The 14,282-nt window shown below is 34.6% G+C and overlaps 1 protein-coding gene across 2 annotated transcripts; it reads right to left on the bottom strand.

The window, feature by feature from the left end:
* Window positions 1-541: 541 nt before the first annotated feature.
* LOC18589361 (cadmium/zinc-transporting ATPase HMA3-like) lies at window positions 542-9,570 on the bottom strand. 2 transcript variants are annotated; one of them, XM_018127238.2, is made up of 10 exons: window positions 9,443-9,570; window positions 8,873-9,081; window positions 7,653-7,910; window positions 5,085-5,182; window positions 4,455-4,710; window positions 4,244-4,381; window positions 3,534-3,861; window positions 3,022-3,221; window positions 2,638-2,840; window positions 542-2,380 (listed from the first exon to the last, which is right to left on the bottom strand). In XM_018127238.2, the coding sequence occupies exons 2-10, from the start codon at window positions 9,057-9,059 to the stop codon at window positions 872-874; spliced, it is 3,177 nt and encodes a 1,058-aa protein (XP_017982727.2). In that variant the 5' UTR covers window positions 9,060-9,081; window positions 9,443-9,570; the 3' UTR covers window positions 542-871. The 2 variants fall into 2 exon arrangements, with proteins under 2 accessions (XP_017982727.2, XP_017982726.2); XM_018127237.2 differs by having other exon boundaries at window positions 9,277-9,492.
* Between the last annotated feature and the right edge of the window lie 4,712 nt (window positions 9,571-14,282).

Below are 14,282 nucleotides of genomic sequence, written 5' to 3'. Positions count from 1 at the left end.
GATACATCAAACTTACTCATTATCATGACATAAAAATTGAGTTATGAATTAAAGGTTTTCAGTACAGAAAATGCTAGCAAGCAAAAATGTGTAAAAAAAAATTTTTTTTCTATAGTATTTGGTAAAAAGATAAAAAAAATAGTAAGGGGTTGTGAGATTTTAAAAAAGTAAAATTTGGAAATAATTTTATTGCAATAGATTTTATTCTAATCCTATTAAAATTTGTTTATAACTAATTGTCGTGGGACATCTCATCAAATAAAAAATTATTGTAAGAACAAAATTATAAAATTTAAAAACAATCAAAATATGTTAAAACAATTTTAAAATTATTCTAAGGAGGAAATTATTAAATTTAAAAAAAAAAGTAAATTAGAAAAGTTTTGAAATTGTTGGGGGCACTAGCCCCCCCCCCCCCCCCCCCCCCCCCCCCATCAATTATTGCCAAGTATACATTGAGCAAGGTAGACACCATTAAGAGCTGCTTCCTGACATGGCTTGTTTTCCTCCATGGTTAACCCTGGGACCTAGGTCAAATCTATTGAATAGGTAAAGATTATTCTCTTGTATAACACAAAGATAAGTATTATAAAAAAGAAAGACAAATCTTAAGAAGCAAAAATCCAAAGAAACAGCTATGAAGCTTAATGAATTATATGAGAATTCCACTCTCTGCTGCATCGCAAGCAGGTCCTTCAATCTTTGTCATTTTCCACTGAAAGTGCTAAGCCCTTTTTCCATACAGTACCTTTTCTAATTTACGTTTGATACAACAATTCTTAATTTTGATTCATGCCACTGAGTCAAAATTTTCCTTAATTCTAGAACCCCAGCATGTGATGATCATAGCTTCTCTGGAATTTAAACATTTCTATTCAGTGGTTATTTCTGCTAAGCCTCCTCCAAGGCCAGGTCCAAAATGTCCATGCTTACCACAGCATTCTCTCATATAGCTCTTGCAACAACCACCAAATTCTCTCTTCTCCAGAGTCGTACGAGCTTTAGCAGCCTCAAAGTTTGGACTCATCGGAATGTCTATTGCAGTGTGAGGTGGCTGATCACTGTAGTCTATACAACACTTGTGTGGATGAGAATAAGCCTTTGGATTTAGGCTCTCCGAAGAACTATGTTCTACCAAGTTTCCTAAAGCTTTATCGTTAGTGTGGTTCTTAACATGGTTTTCACCGCAATGAACAGAATGACAATGACCAATTTTTGTCTCTCGCTGGTCTTCTACGCAGTAACTAGCTTTTCTGCATTTATCTTCTGTGTTCAAGCCCAAACTCCGATTGCCTGAACAACAGTTGCTGGACAAATTGTGTGCCTCAGTCTTGTCATTGACCATGCAACAGCTTCCCTGGTCACAGTGCTTTTCTTCATGGGATCTATCACTAACAGAACCATTGTGTGCCCTTGCTGAGTCCGCAGAACATGAATCTGTACCAAAAGGGCTAGATTGACATTTTGCGGCACACTTCTGCGAGGAACATTTTTTAGGCGCACACGGCTTTTGGACTTTTTGGTCTATGCTAGCATGTTGATGGTTATGAGATGAGTGGCCGTGAAAGGTTTTGCATCCATGTTTGTCTGTATGTGATGCAGTTGAAGATCTGCAACATTTTCCTGCACGTTTGTCATTGACCATGTAACAGCTACCCTGGTCACAGTGCTTTGCTTCAAGGGATCCATCACTGAGAGAACCATCGTGTGTCCTTGCTGAGTCCGCACATTTATTGCTCCCACATGAATTTGAACATGAATCTGAATTGAAAGGGCTAGATTGACATTTTGAGGCACACCTCTGCGACGAACATTTTTTAGGCTCACACAGCTTTTGAACTTTTTTGTCTGTGCTAGCATGTTCATGGTTATCAGATAAGCGGCAATGACTGGTTTTGCATCCTTGTTTGTCTGTATGTGATGCAGCCAAAGATTTGCTACATTTTCCTGCATGTTTGTCTGTTCCTCGCAAAAGTAGCATGCTATTACAGATCACCAACAAGCATGTGCCAACATCAGCAAGAACCGCAGCCCACACAAGTGGATGACCAGCGAAGGCCAAAGCAAGAATAGCAGCCTTAGTACTGATTGACAAAATGACATTCTCAATGACTTTCCTATGTGCCTTTCTTGCCAGTTGGATAGCTTTTGGTATCTTTCTAATGTCATTTGACATGAGAATCACATGCCCTGTCTCTGTCGCAAGTGCTGAACCCGAAATGCCCATTGAAATACCAATATCAGCTGTAGCAAGTGCAGGTGCATCATTGATGCCATCTCCAATCATTGCTGTTGGCCCCTCTTTCCTAAGCTCTTCGATTATTCTTGCCTTGTCTTCAGGAAGAAGTTCTGCATGGACTTCATCTAGACGATTCCCTAGCTGCAAGTAATAACTCAGAGATTTAAGTTTTCCAGCTTAAGCCAAAAGGGTTATCAATACAAAAAAAAAAAAAAAAAAAAAACACTGTACCAAATTTCTACACAGGATTTAAAACTAGTTCCTCATGTCATCGTTACTAATTGGATTGAGCCGAACTATATTCAGCATGGTAGTTAATGCCATGCTAATTTGTCCTAATATACAAAAGCAAAAAGTTCAGGACTTGGTAGATCATGATTTCTAGATTGGAAGTGCACCTGTTCTTGTACATGTATGGCTGCTGCTTGATTATCTCCTGTAAGCATAGCAGCTTTTATCCCCATTGACTTTAGCTCATTGACTGCCTCTGCAGCCCCAGTTCGACAAGCATCTGAAAGGCTGAAAATTCCAGCAGGGGTTGCTCCAGAAAACACATATCCAATGGTCTTTCCTTCAATCATATTGCCTTCTAGACTTGGAACTATATATCCAAAAATACAAGTATTAAAGTATGAAAGCAGATTGTGGTCTCGGTTTAAGGAAAAGCAACTGAAATGAAAATGCAGAAACAATTAAATAAATCATTATCGACATTACTAAAATTACCCTGCATCAATGTGCCTATTAAACAATTTGAAGCTATAGGAGTCATAAGTTTTTACCTGTTCCATGAGCTCTCAGTGATATTTTTCTGCTTCCAATGTAAATATCTCTGCCATCAATCCTCCCATAAATACCTTCCCCAGGGAAATTGTGATAATCCTCAACAGTTTCAGGGTTTGGTTCGATGGAATGTGACCTTCCATATTCTACAAGTGCAGCTGCCATTGGATGACTTGACTTACTCTCAACGCTTGAAACCCTTAAAGAATAATGTAACTAACATTAACATTTACTGAAAGGCAATTATTTGGGAAATTCACCAATAATTTTATTGTGGATAATTTGGGTGAGATAAAAAACTTAATTGAACCAAAAGATGTCTTACAACACTACATAAATGAACCTGTTAATACATATTCAAAGTAATTTGAATTATTTTCAAAATGGCGGAATATATAATGACATTCAAAGTACTACAATTTTGTTTGATTTTTCTGTCTTATGTCCACTACTTCTATCGAAGTAAAACATTATTCATAGAAAAGTGAAGTGGAAAGTATCAAGCCCATACCAGTAAAGCAATGTGTTCAAGCTTATATCTTCACAAAGAGATCGAAAATCGGTCACAACAAATTCACCCCTCGTAAGTGTACCAGTTTTGTCAAAAGCTGTGATCTTAATTTTGGAAAGAATTTCAAGATAGTCGCCACCCTTAACTAGAAGTCCTGATGTTGCAGCTTTTGTAAGTGCACAAAAACTTGCAACAGGTGTAGAAAGGATAAGCGCACATGGACATGCACTCACCAAGACAACCAATGCTAAGTAAAACCAGTTGTGAAGGTTATGCACTCTCAGTGCAGCTGGAATCACAGCAATGGCAGCTGATGCAATTACAATTGCTGCAAATAATAACCAATAACAAGAAATGAGTACTATTCTGTTTGGACTTATGTATCCAAGAAAAGAAACCTGCATTGCAATCAAGGAGAGTACTAATGTATAATGACTAAAGATGTTTAGAAAAATTACTTCTAACAAATTTAGAGGTTGGTTAAACCATAAGCCAATAAGCCTTAATGATCTAAACTAAAAAGGTAGTCGTATTACTATTTTTTCATGAGGGAATGACTAAAGGAGCTACAAATTCTTAAGAAAATCCAAAACTGGCAACTTGAATGCATTTGTCTATGAATCTTTGGAAAACAAACATCTGTATGAAATTTAAACTCTGGTAAGAAGTGGCAAACAAAACCTTGTAAATCTGTATAAAATTTAACTAACCTGGGGTGTAGAACTGGGCACATTTGTCTATGAATCTTTGGGTTTTAGATTTGCTGTTTTGAGCTTCCTCCACTAGCTTCGCCATTTTAGCCACTACACAGTCTTCAGCTACAGCAGTAGTTTTTACACTAATGTAACCTAGAAGCAGAACAATGCCTGTGAGCACCTGGAATTGTATGAAATAAAAAAGAATAAGAAACAGAGTTGATACCGTTTAGATTGATGGTGCCAGCCCAGACAGTTGAATCCTTTTCTTTGGTAACTGGAAATGATTCACCAGTAAGGGTTTTCTCATCCACTTCACATTTCCCATCTACAACAATTCCATCAATGGGTATAACTTCACCAGCCTTAACTGCGAGAACAGTGCTCAATTTGACTTCATCGGCATCCACTTCTTCTCCTGTCTCAGCTATGACTGCTTTCTGAGGAGCTATACTCATCAACGAGGACATAACAGCAGTAGCCTGAGACATTATATGCTTAAAAGTTTGAACATAATCATATTATATATAATGTACTCATTAAATGCCCTCACTCTATTAATTTATTCAAGCTTACAGTCGAAGCAACGATGAGCAAACCAGCTCAAAAAACTGATACAGGAGGAAGAAGCAAGCTATTAACAAGACAAATATGTAAAAGTCTTATGATTGATGAGAGGTGTTCGCATATGCTAGCCATTTCATAAGCGTTCTTAGTAAGAACATTAATTATGAAGTTAGAATTATACTAGGACAATTAAAGCAATTACTGACACTAAGTAGTGAGAAAATACATGCTTTCAATGAATTAAACAAGCGTCTTCCAGTGCTGAAAGAGAGGGCAGTTTGTAGCAAACCTTATGGCTTGCTCTTGACTCAAGCCATTCTGCAGTGGTGAAGAGGAAGACGATAGTGCCAGCTTCAGTGTAGTCCTTCATTGCAACGCTCCCTATCACTGTGGAATAAATACAGGGTTTCATTTAAGACATGCGCTTAACAGCAGTACTCTAAACAAGCAACTGCAGCATCTAGAGAAATCGAGCTCCCTTTTACTGTTATTTTGCTATTTCTTTTTCTCTTGGCGTTTTCTGTTTCCCCAAAGTTGTTAAGATGCAAAAACAAAATCATGCAAATAAAAATAAGCAAGTAAAATCTATCACATCAAACATAATTCTTTGCTATAAAATATAAAAACTTTCTTATATATTGAGATGATCGTGGGCAGTAACGTTGAGTGTTCATATCCTAATTGCACAAAGAATCAAATAATTGGAAGTGCCAATTTCCAAATTTGGATTGTATGTTACTTTAACATTAATTCATTTTTACCCAACAAATAAGTAAGTCCGTAAACAATGAACATTCATTGGAACACCTAGAAACACAAACTAGAATCTAATTCAAAAGCATGTCCTATGCATCAAATATGCTAGGTTCAAATTCTTTAAGTGCCTTTTTTATTTAGATATCAAAAAGGTGGAAAGGAAATAATAAAATGGCTTATTATATAATTATGAATTAACAAGCACGTCAGAGAAAAGATATTTGGGACAAATATAAAGGGTGTAATGTTTTGTACAACTAATACAAGGTATTAAGAAAATTTTGAACAAAGTGTATAGAATATCATTAGACTCAGTTAAGATTTATGTAAATCCCGGAATTGCAGTATTTTCTTTTTTGATTGGATTAAGCTTTTGAGTTGTTGTCAGATTGACAGATCAGACAGCTTAGGAATGGGGAGAAAATAGACAGGACGGAAACATATAGGAACGTTATGAGGTGTAAAGTTGAACAGCTTAACCACACCTAGCCAATGGCTTTCAAGCAAATTTAGGTCTCATTTTCTTGCATTTGTGATTGTCAAAGCAAGATAGCATTTTATAGGACGGGAAAGGTGGACAAAAGAGAGTTGGTGGGCGAAAAATCAACTGCTAATGGGAAATTTTAACACACCAAGCCTGTATTTTTCTTGGTAGAAAGCAACGGATGGACGCCACCAAAGCCGACTATAGCTTGTAAGCCTTATCACCATATTTTTTTAATCCATGACCAATAACTTAGCTGCAAAAGTCTTTTGTTTTTTATTTGCTGCATACAAGGGAAGACCTAACTTTAGAACCCAGAAAGGAAAGTTCCCAGAGAGTAAGAATTAAGTAAATGCCTATACATACTTTATTCTACCAGTATTTTGGTCTAGTTTGATATTAAATTATGATAGAAAACAATTACAGTCGCAAAAGGATATTAAAAACCCTTTGTTTCTTATTGTATGAAAAACAATTGAAACCCAAGCCATACCAACTGTCGAGCAAATTAAAAAAACACCCAAAAAAATTTTCAATTTTGATCTATATATAGGTACAAGTTTAGGCAATTCTTCTGAGAAATATTTTAATTTTTTTTATTTTTGTTAAAAATGGAGTAGTTGTACATATCTATCATCTTTCTTTGTTTGAACACGTCAGTGGATGGAACTTCTTTTTATGCATATCTTGAATTTTTTTTTATTTCTTTTTGATAATTTCATTGTCAAATTAAAGACCTCAACGAGATAGCAAGTATGGATATCCGACATGATCATATCTGGGAGCCTATGGAATTGTGTTAGTAAATGTGTATAATATTCAAAGTTCTTAGTAGGAAAATTTTTACTAGCTTCACAAAGCCATCAACACATAATATAAAATTTCATTGAAGACAAATTAAAGAATCCTTTGCAATCTTCAAAAAATTAATAATAAATAAAAAAGAATCTTTTGCACACTGACAATTGCTATAACATATGGTAAAATTAATTATTCTAAGATGTTTTTTTTTGGTGACAATATGCCAGGTCAGGCTAAAGGCAAAAAGAAAGAAAGAAAGAAAGAAAAACAAGGCAACATTTGGCTTTTCCCTCCCACTAAACCTTTTTTATCACGAGAGATAACCTTTACTTAAAAGGAAGGGTTGGAGTCCACCTTAAAAAAGTGAGTGTGAAGGCACTAAAAGGAAAAAAAAGATAATCCACCCAAAAAAAAAAAGCAAAAATAGGAAAAGACAACAAGAAAGAAACCAAGGCAGGGACAAAAGCAAAGGTTTATGATTTTTGCCGTGCATTCATATGGTTTAGATTTCACTAAATTCACATTAGACCAAGCAAGCCTGGTTCTGAGAAGAATACAATAAGCTTTAGAAAAGCATTGTCCCACATATATTTATTTTAAAATCTAACCTTTCACTTTTCAAAAAGCCCCTAATTCCCCAAATGATTCTTTTATTGTATAAATATATATATATTTAAGACTAAAGAGATAATATTACATGATACTACCCTCACTCTATCTCCACTTGCCATCCAAAGATGTATAAAACTATAATTATTGAAAGCATAAAAATTAATTAGATGTTAAACATTTGATACAATTATAAAAGCATATTACCTGCACTGAGCATAAGAATGTTGATATCGAGCCTGAAATTCCTAACGGCCGCATAGCCCTTCAAAAGCATGGGGTAGATGCCAACGGCCACAGCTCCTACGGCTAGCCATTGCAATGGATGGTAGGCATACTTCAACAGTGAAAACAAAAGCAGCAAGCCACAAGCTATTGCGAAAGGGCTGGGCCATTTTTTCTGGTACTTGATCTCCCCACGCGCTCGAACGTTTGCTTCCAGTCTTGCTTGATTTAGAGCCTTGACTGTATAAGAAAAGAAAAAAGCAATATAATTTAGGGAACCAATTCCCAAAAGAAGAAGCAGTCGGTGGTCGTCTGTCAATCATCTTGGCATGTATAAAGGGTCACTGTTCACAACTTTTCAAACAGTAACAACATTTGCAGTTAGGCTTGAGTGACTAAGGCAAATCACCCTAGCTTGTTGCATTTTACATCCCTTCTGGCAAAGTGGCAATTTGATTTGATTTAATTTAATTTAATTTAATTAAGTATTAGGTACAACCAGATTCCCGACCCCACCATTCGACTCTGACACGTCACCTTGACCCACCCAGAGGCCCAAATCCTAGATTTACTCTGGTCCAAGCATTATTTCATTTTATTAGTAAAACAACACAACACAATTCTTCCTCCCGTTGAGGAATATTATCTGGGCACGCCAATAACAAACAATTCCCATCACCCTTTTTTGCCCTTTTCTTTTTATGTTGGGTTACTTCCAATTCTCTGATCGTCAAAATCTTCGAAAATAATATATTTTATTTATTCTCTCTCATTTTCTACATCTCTAATTTAATATATTTTATATTTTATAGTTTATTTTAACCATAAACATGAAAAAAGATAATCAAAGATTACGAAAGAGGCGTATAAAATAAGTAAAGATATCAATGGCAGGTCATGTGGTTCACATCGGCCATCGCTTCTCCTCTTTAAGAATAGATATTAATCCTATTCATATTCTAATTCAAATTATAGTATATAATTATCTTAATAAAATTGAAACTGAAAGAAAAAATAACCATGAAACGGCTGCTGAGTGCTTACAACATCAATGAGGTAAGAATCCAATCAATTTGGCAGTGAAATTGTTAAATAAAAGTCTTTATTTTCAGGCTCATATTTTGAAGTCTAAACATGTTTTTCTCACCAACATACCCAAAGAAAGAAAGGAAGAAAGAAGGAGGCGTGGTTGTTTGGGTTACCTATTTGAAGCTGAGAAACGAGGAGATTGTCATGGAGAACAATAACTGTTCTGGTAGGAACAATCACAGATACTTCTTTGACGCCTTCAAGGGATTTTAAGATGTTTTCTATCTGAGCAACCTCCGAGGAGCAGCAGATACCCAGCACATCAAAGTAGCTTTTCTGCAGTTTTTTATTCGCATCCATTTTTACCTTTACCTAATAAATGCTGCAACCAAGAACCAAATATTAGAAAGTGATATATATTCAAACTGATTTGACATAAGGTTAAAAGATGAAGATTTTGGAAATGGCAAATGGTTGTTAAAAGTTTGTTGTCTGGAAGCTGGGATATATAAGAACAAAAACAGGACAAAAAAGTAAATAAATAAATAAAAGGAACAGAAATTGAGCAACGAAATACTCCAAGAGAAACACAGAGGTATTCCAGAAGTAACAGGGAAACTCAGGGAAGCGCCATCCTAAGAAAGGAGGACAAGCAAACTGAGAAAATCAAAGATACTTGTATTTCGATTTATAAGAACGCAAGTGACGGCCCAAAAGGGAGGGCTTGGAGTTAGAAACACCACCTTGAACTGGAAAGGAGATGGAAAAGGGGGAGGGAGAAGGGGGGGCCTTCGGAAAGAGAGCTACCGAGTAAGGTATAAGTAGAGAAGTTGGATTGGGAAGGTGATTGACTAAGTGTAAAAATAAAAAGGAATTTTCTTTTTAAATGGGCCATGTGCATAGCGTGTTTTTTATCATAAATTTCTTCATAATTTTAATTGTTTTTAATAAAAAAATTAAAATTTATATAAAATTACTCTTAATAAAATCGATCTATATATTTGACTTCACATCTCAATCCGAAATCTATTAACGGATCAAGTATGTTTAAATCTGTTCCTCAAGCTAACTCATTTTTTTGAGTTTTTTTTATTAAGTTATTTATTTTTAGAGTATTTCTTATTAGAAAGAAAAACGTTTAAGCATTTTGAGTATTTTGGAGTAGTTTTTGATATACAAAAAAAATTTGTGAGCGTTTTGAGCATTTTTAAGTATTTTAGAGTGATTTTTGATATATGAAAAAAAACTTTTGAACATTTTGAGCATTCATATTCGTTAATTATGTTGTTAAATGGAATATAGTATATCGTTTGAAGTTATTGATCTTATTAAATGGAATTTAGTAGTTTTGGTGATTTTTGAGAATTACATGACTAGTTTTTAGGCATTGCGTGATTGACTTTGGGCATTGCGTGATTAGTTTTTGATAAAGCATTGCGTGACTAGTTTTTGATAAGACATTGCGTGACTAGTTGATAAGTATTGCGTGACTGACTTTGGGCATTGCGTGACTAGTTTTTGATAAGGTATTGCGTGACTAGTTTTTGATAAGGCATTGCGTGTCTAGTTTCTGATAAGGCATTGCGTGACTAATTGATAGATATTGCGTGACTTGTTAGTAAGGCATTGCGTGACTTGTTAGTAAGGCATTGCGTAACTAGTTAGTAAGGCATTGCGTGACTTAGGCATTATTTAAAAATCAATCACGCAATGCCTAAAACCAATCACGTAATGCCTAAAAACCACTCACTTTGGACATATAAGAACAAAAACAGAACAAAAAAGTAAATAGATAAATAAAAGGAACAGAAATTGAGCAACGAAATACTCCAAGAGAAACACAGAGGTATTTTAGAAGTAACAGGGAAACTCAGGGAAGCCCCATCCTAAGAAAGGAGGAAAAGTAAACTGAGAAAATCAAAGATACTTGTATTTTGATTTGTAAGAACGCAAGTGACGGCCCAAAAAGGAGGGCTTGGAGTTAGAAACACCACCTTGAACTGGAAAAGAGATGGAAAAGGGGGAGGGAGAATGGGGGCCTTCGAAAAGAGAGCTAGCGAGGAAGGTATAAGTAGAGAAGGTGGATTGGGACAATGATTGACTAAGTGTAAAAATAAAAAAGAGTTTTTTTTTTAAATGGGTCCTATGCATAAGGTGTTTCTAAAAATAGACCTTTTCATAATTTTAATTGTTTTTAGTCAAGAGAATTAAAATTTAAACAAAATTACCCTTAATAAAATCGATCCATTTATTTGGCTCCACGTCTCAACCCGAAACCTATTAACGGGTCAAGTATGTTTAGGTTTGTCCCTCAAGCTGACTCATATTTTTTGAGCTTTCCTCACCAAGCTATTTATCTTTGGAGTATTTCTTACTGGAAAGAAAAACGTTTAAGCATTTGTGCATTTTGGAGTAGTTTTTGATACACGAAGAAAATCTGTGAGCGTTTTGAGCATTTTTAAGCATTTTATAAGTGATTTTTGATATATGAAAAAAAACTTTTGAACATTTTGAGCATTCATGTTCATTAATTATGTTGTTAAATGGAATATGGTGTATCGTTTGAAGTTGTTGATCTTATTAAATGGAATTCAGTAGTTTTGATGATTTTTGAGAATTACGTGACTAGTTTTTAGGCATTGTGTGACCGACTTTGGATATTACGTGACTTACTTTGGACATTGCATGACTGACTTTGGGCATTGCGTGATTAGTTTTTGATAAGGCATTACGTGACTAGTTTCTGATAAGGCATTGCGTGACTAGTTGATAGGCATTGCGTGACTAGTTTTTGATAAGGTATTGCGTGACTAGTTTCTGATAAGGTATTGCATGACTAGTTAATCGGCATTGCGTGACTAGTTTTTAATAAGGCATTGCGTGACTAGTTTCTGATAAGGCATTGCATGACTTGTTAGTAAGGCATTGCGTGACTTGTTAGTAAGGCATTGCGTGACTAGTTAATAAGGCATTGCGTGACTTAGGCATTACTTAAAAATCAGTCACACAATGCCTAAAACCAATCATGTAATGCCTAAAAATCACTCATGCAGTGATTAAGTCACGTAATGCCTAAAAATCAGTCTCGTAATACTTAAAAACTAGTCTAATCAATTTCAATTCTTTAACTTTGGGATTCTATGAATAAACCAATAAGCTCAAGAACCTAAAACACGTATTTTTTTTTGCTAAGCCATGAAATTGTGCATTTCATAAAAGATAGATTACAAAACTCCATAATACTCCAAAGCAAGACAAAATAAATCCTTATCAGGAGGGCCTTGCTCACTCCCCTTATGCAAAAACAAAATATACTCCATTTACAAAATATTCCTTAAACAATTTAAATTCAAAATCCCATAATAAAAATCAAAATCCCTAGCAAACATGCTTAACAATCATCCCAATCCCAAACACAACAAAACTGTGAACTACCATAAAACCCATTAAACATACTTCAGCTATTTTTTTTTCCTTGAGCCCATCATCTTAACCAATCTGATCCAACTCATCAACACAGGCATCTCCATCGCAGCACACGTTTCAAAACAAGTCATCACCAAAAAGCATCCAATTACCAAATTCATCGTGTTGCCTACAATCACCATAGAAGAGTAAAATCGTTGTTCATCGTCCTTGAGAACCCCAAGATTCACTATTTAAAAAAATAAAATAAAATAAGAAAGAACTTGATGTCATCTCCAAATGGCGAGATAGACAGTATTTGACCAGAGAGAAAAATCGAGATTTAATTTTAAAATTTTTGTTTGGATGGCGAGATAGAGAAAACTGAAACCATTTTAACTTGTCTAAAATTGTTTAAAGGGTATTGTTGTCAAGTCATGCCAAAAATTGGCTAAAAATAGTTAAAATTATAAAAAATGATATTTTTGAATTGAGCTTATGAGGAAGGTTATTTCTCACAATTTTCTCAAATAAAAAAGAGAATATCTTACGAAAGAATTACAAGTGAATTTGATTTTGTATGTGGGGAAATGGAATGGAATCATATGAGACAGGGTAGAATGGAATCCACATGTGAATCCACACTCATTCCAGCCTTCGTTATTTATAGGCTCTAACTCAAACAGATTCTGCCATTACGAAAATATAATAATATTGTTACAAAGGGAGAAAACTTACATAGACTACAGTCTGCAACAGTTAATATAATATATATATATATATACATAAAAGATTAATTCTATTTATGATCTAATTTTAATTAAATAACAACATTGTAATATAACTTCAATTAAATATTATAATCTAATTAGATAATGATATTATATAATAATAATAATTTATAGCAATTATTTTAATAAATAAATTTTACCGTCTAAAACAACTTCAATTATTTCTATTTTGACCTCCTCCGAAGTTAATCTGTGTTTTCGTGTGTTTGTTGAGTGGTTGAGGAAAGCGAGTAACATTCCATAGACATGAGTCATTTTTAAATTCCCCAATAGGTTTTCTTGGTATAATTGGCTTCTCATCTATATATATCATTCCATGCCATCCCTTCTCTTTCAGTCGCACACGATGCGTTGTTATTATTGTATGATAGTAAAATTATAACCAATTCCCAAATTTGTATACCTATCAAATAATGTGCAATAAATAGATCAAAGACATAACAACAACAAGTAATATTATATTACTAGTTTAAACTAATACATTACGTTCTTTGGTAATAAATAATTATTATAGTAGGAAAATAAATACTAATAATGCTATACTTATATTTAACAAAAAAAAGTTCTTTTCTTAAATGGGCTCCATGCATAAGGCTTTTTTGAAAATAGGCATTTCCATAATTTTAACTGTTTTTAGCCAAGAGAAATAAAATTTGGATAAAATTATCCTTAATGAAACCGACCCATTCATTAGGCTCCGAGACCTATTAACAAGTCAAGTATGTTAATATGGTCCACAACCCCTCAGTTCTCATCGATAGACCGTACATCTCTTTAGAAGCAATTATGTTAAAAACATTCCTCGCTAGTTCAACTTTCGAGCATTTTCGCAGTGGTAGGAGCATTTTGGAGTGGTTATTATTCGCATAAAGGTAGTTCACATATTAAGCAGTGAGAGGAAGTTGACATTATGAGGAGAAAGGTATAATTTTTTTTATTTTATTTTGAACCATGTGGAGAAATGGTTATTCTTCATGTTTAGGGTTTAGGTTTTTAAGCATAAACCTATACTTATTGCATGTTCATATTGATATTCTTGTTGTTTGAAATTGTTGAATATAAACATGAAAGTGGTATTGTTGGTGTTGTTAGGGTGGAAAGGTCACCGGGCATGCGTGAATGGTTGATATGTATGCGTTATGACCCTTTGATAGGAATTGGGTTGAGGGTTTAAATATTGCGTGATTGAGGGCTTGCTTACTTGGTTGGCACCTTATACGTGATTGGATTTTTGCATGGGGTCACTTAGGGTTTGCGTGATTGCATAAAGGTTAAACTTTGCGTGACTGATTGATAGGTCTTTGCGTGACTGGTTTCTAGGTTATTGCGTGAATATTGTTCAAGCATGGCATCAGTTTGTGTATGCGTGATTCGATTAGTTGTTCTT

The sequence above is a fragment of the Theobroma cacao genome, chromosome 9, assembly GCF_053813885.1.
Source record: "Theobroma cacao isolate CCN51 chromosome 9, ASM5381388v1, whole genome shotgun sequence".
Classification (NCBI taxonomy): domain Eukaryota; kingdom Viridiplantae; phylum Streptophyta; class Magnoliopsida; order Malvales; family Malvaceae; genus Theobroma; species Theobroma cacao.
This window is presented reverse-complemented; position numbering and strand designations above follow the sequence as displayed.

What these genes read in the sequence shown, in the direction of transcription:
- LOC18589361 (XM_018127238.2), bottom strand. Translation starts at nt 9,059, where the DNA reads ATGGATGCGAATAAAAAACTGCAGAAAAGCTACTTTGATGTGCTGGGT. An exon ending in CGTTTCTCAGCTTCAAATAG is followed by an intron (nt 7,911 to 8,872) that starts GTAACCCAAACA and finishes TTTCTTATACAG; the next exon opens with TCAAGGCTCTAAATCAAGCA. An exon ending in ACTGAGAGCTCATGGAACAG is followed by an intron (nt 2,841 to 3,021) that starts GTAAAAACTTAT and finishes TTGGATATATAG; the next exon opens with TTCCAAGTCTAGAAGGCAAT.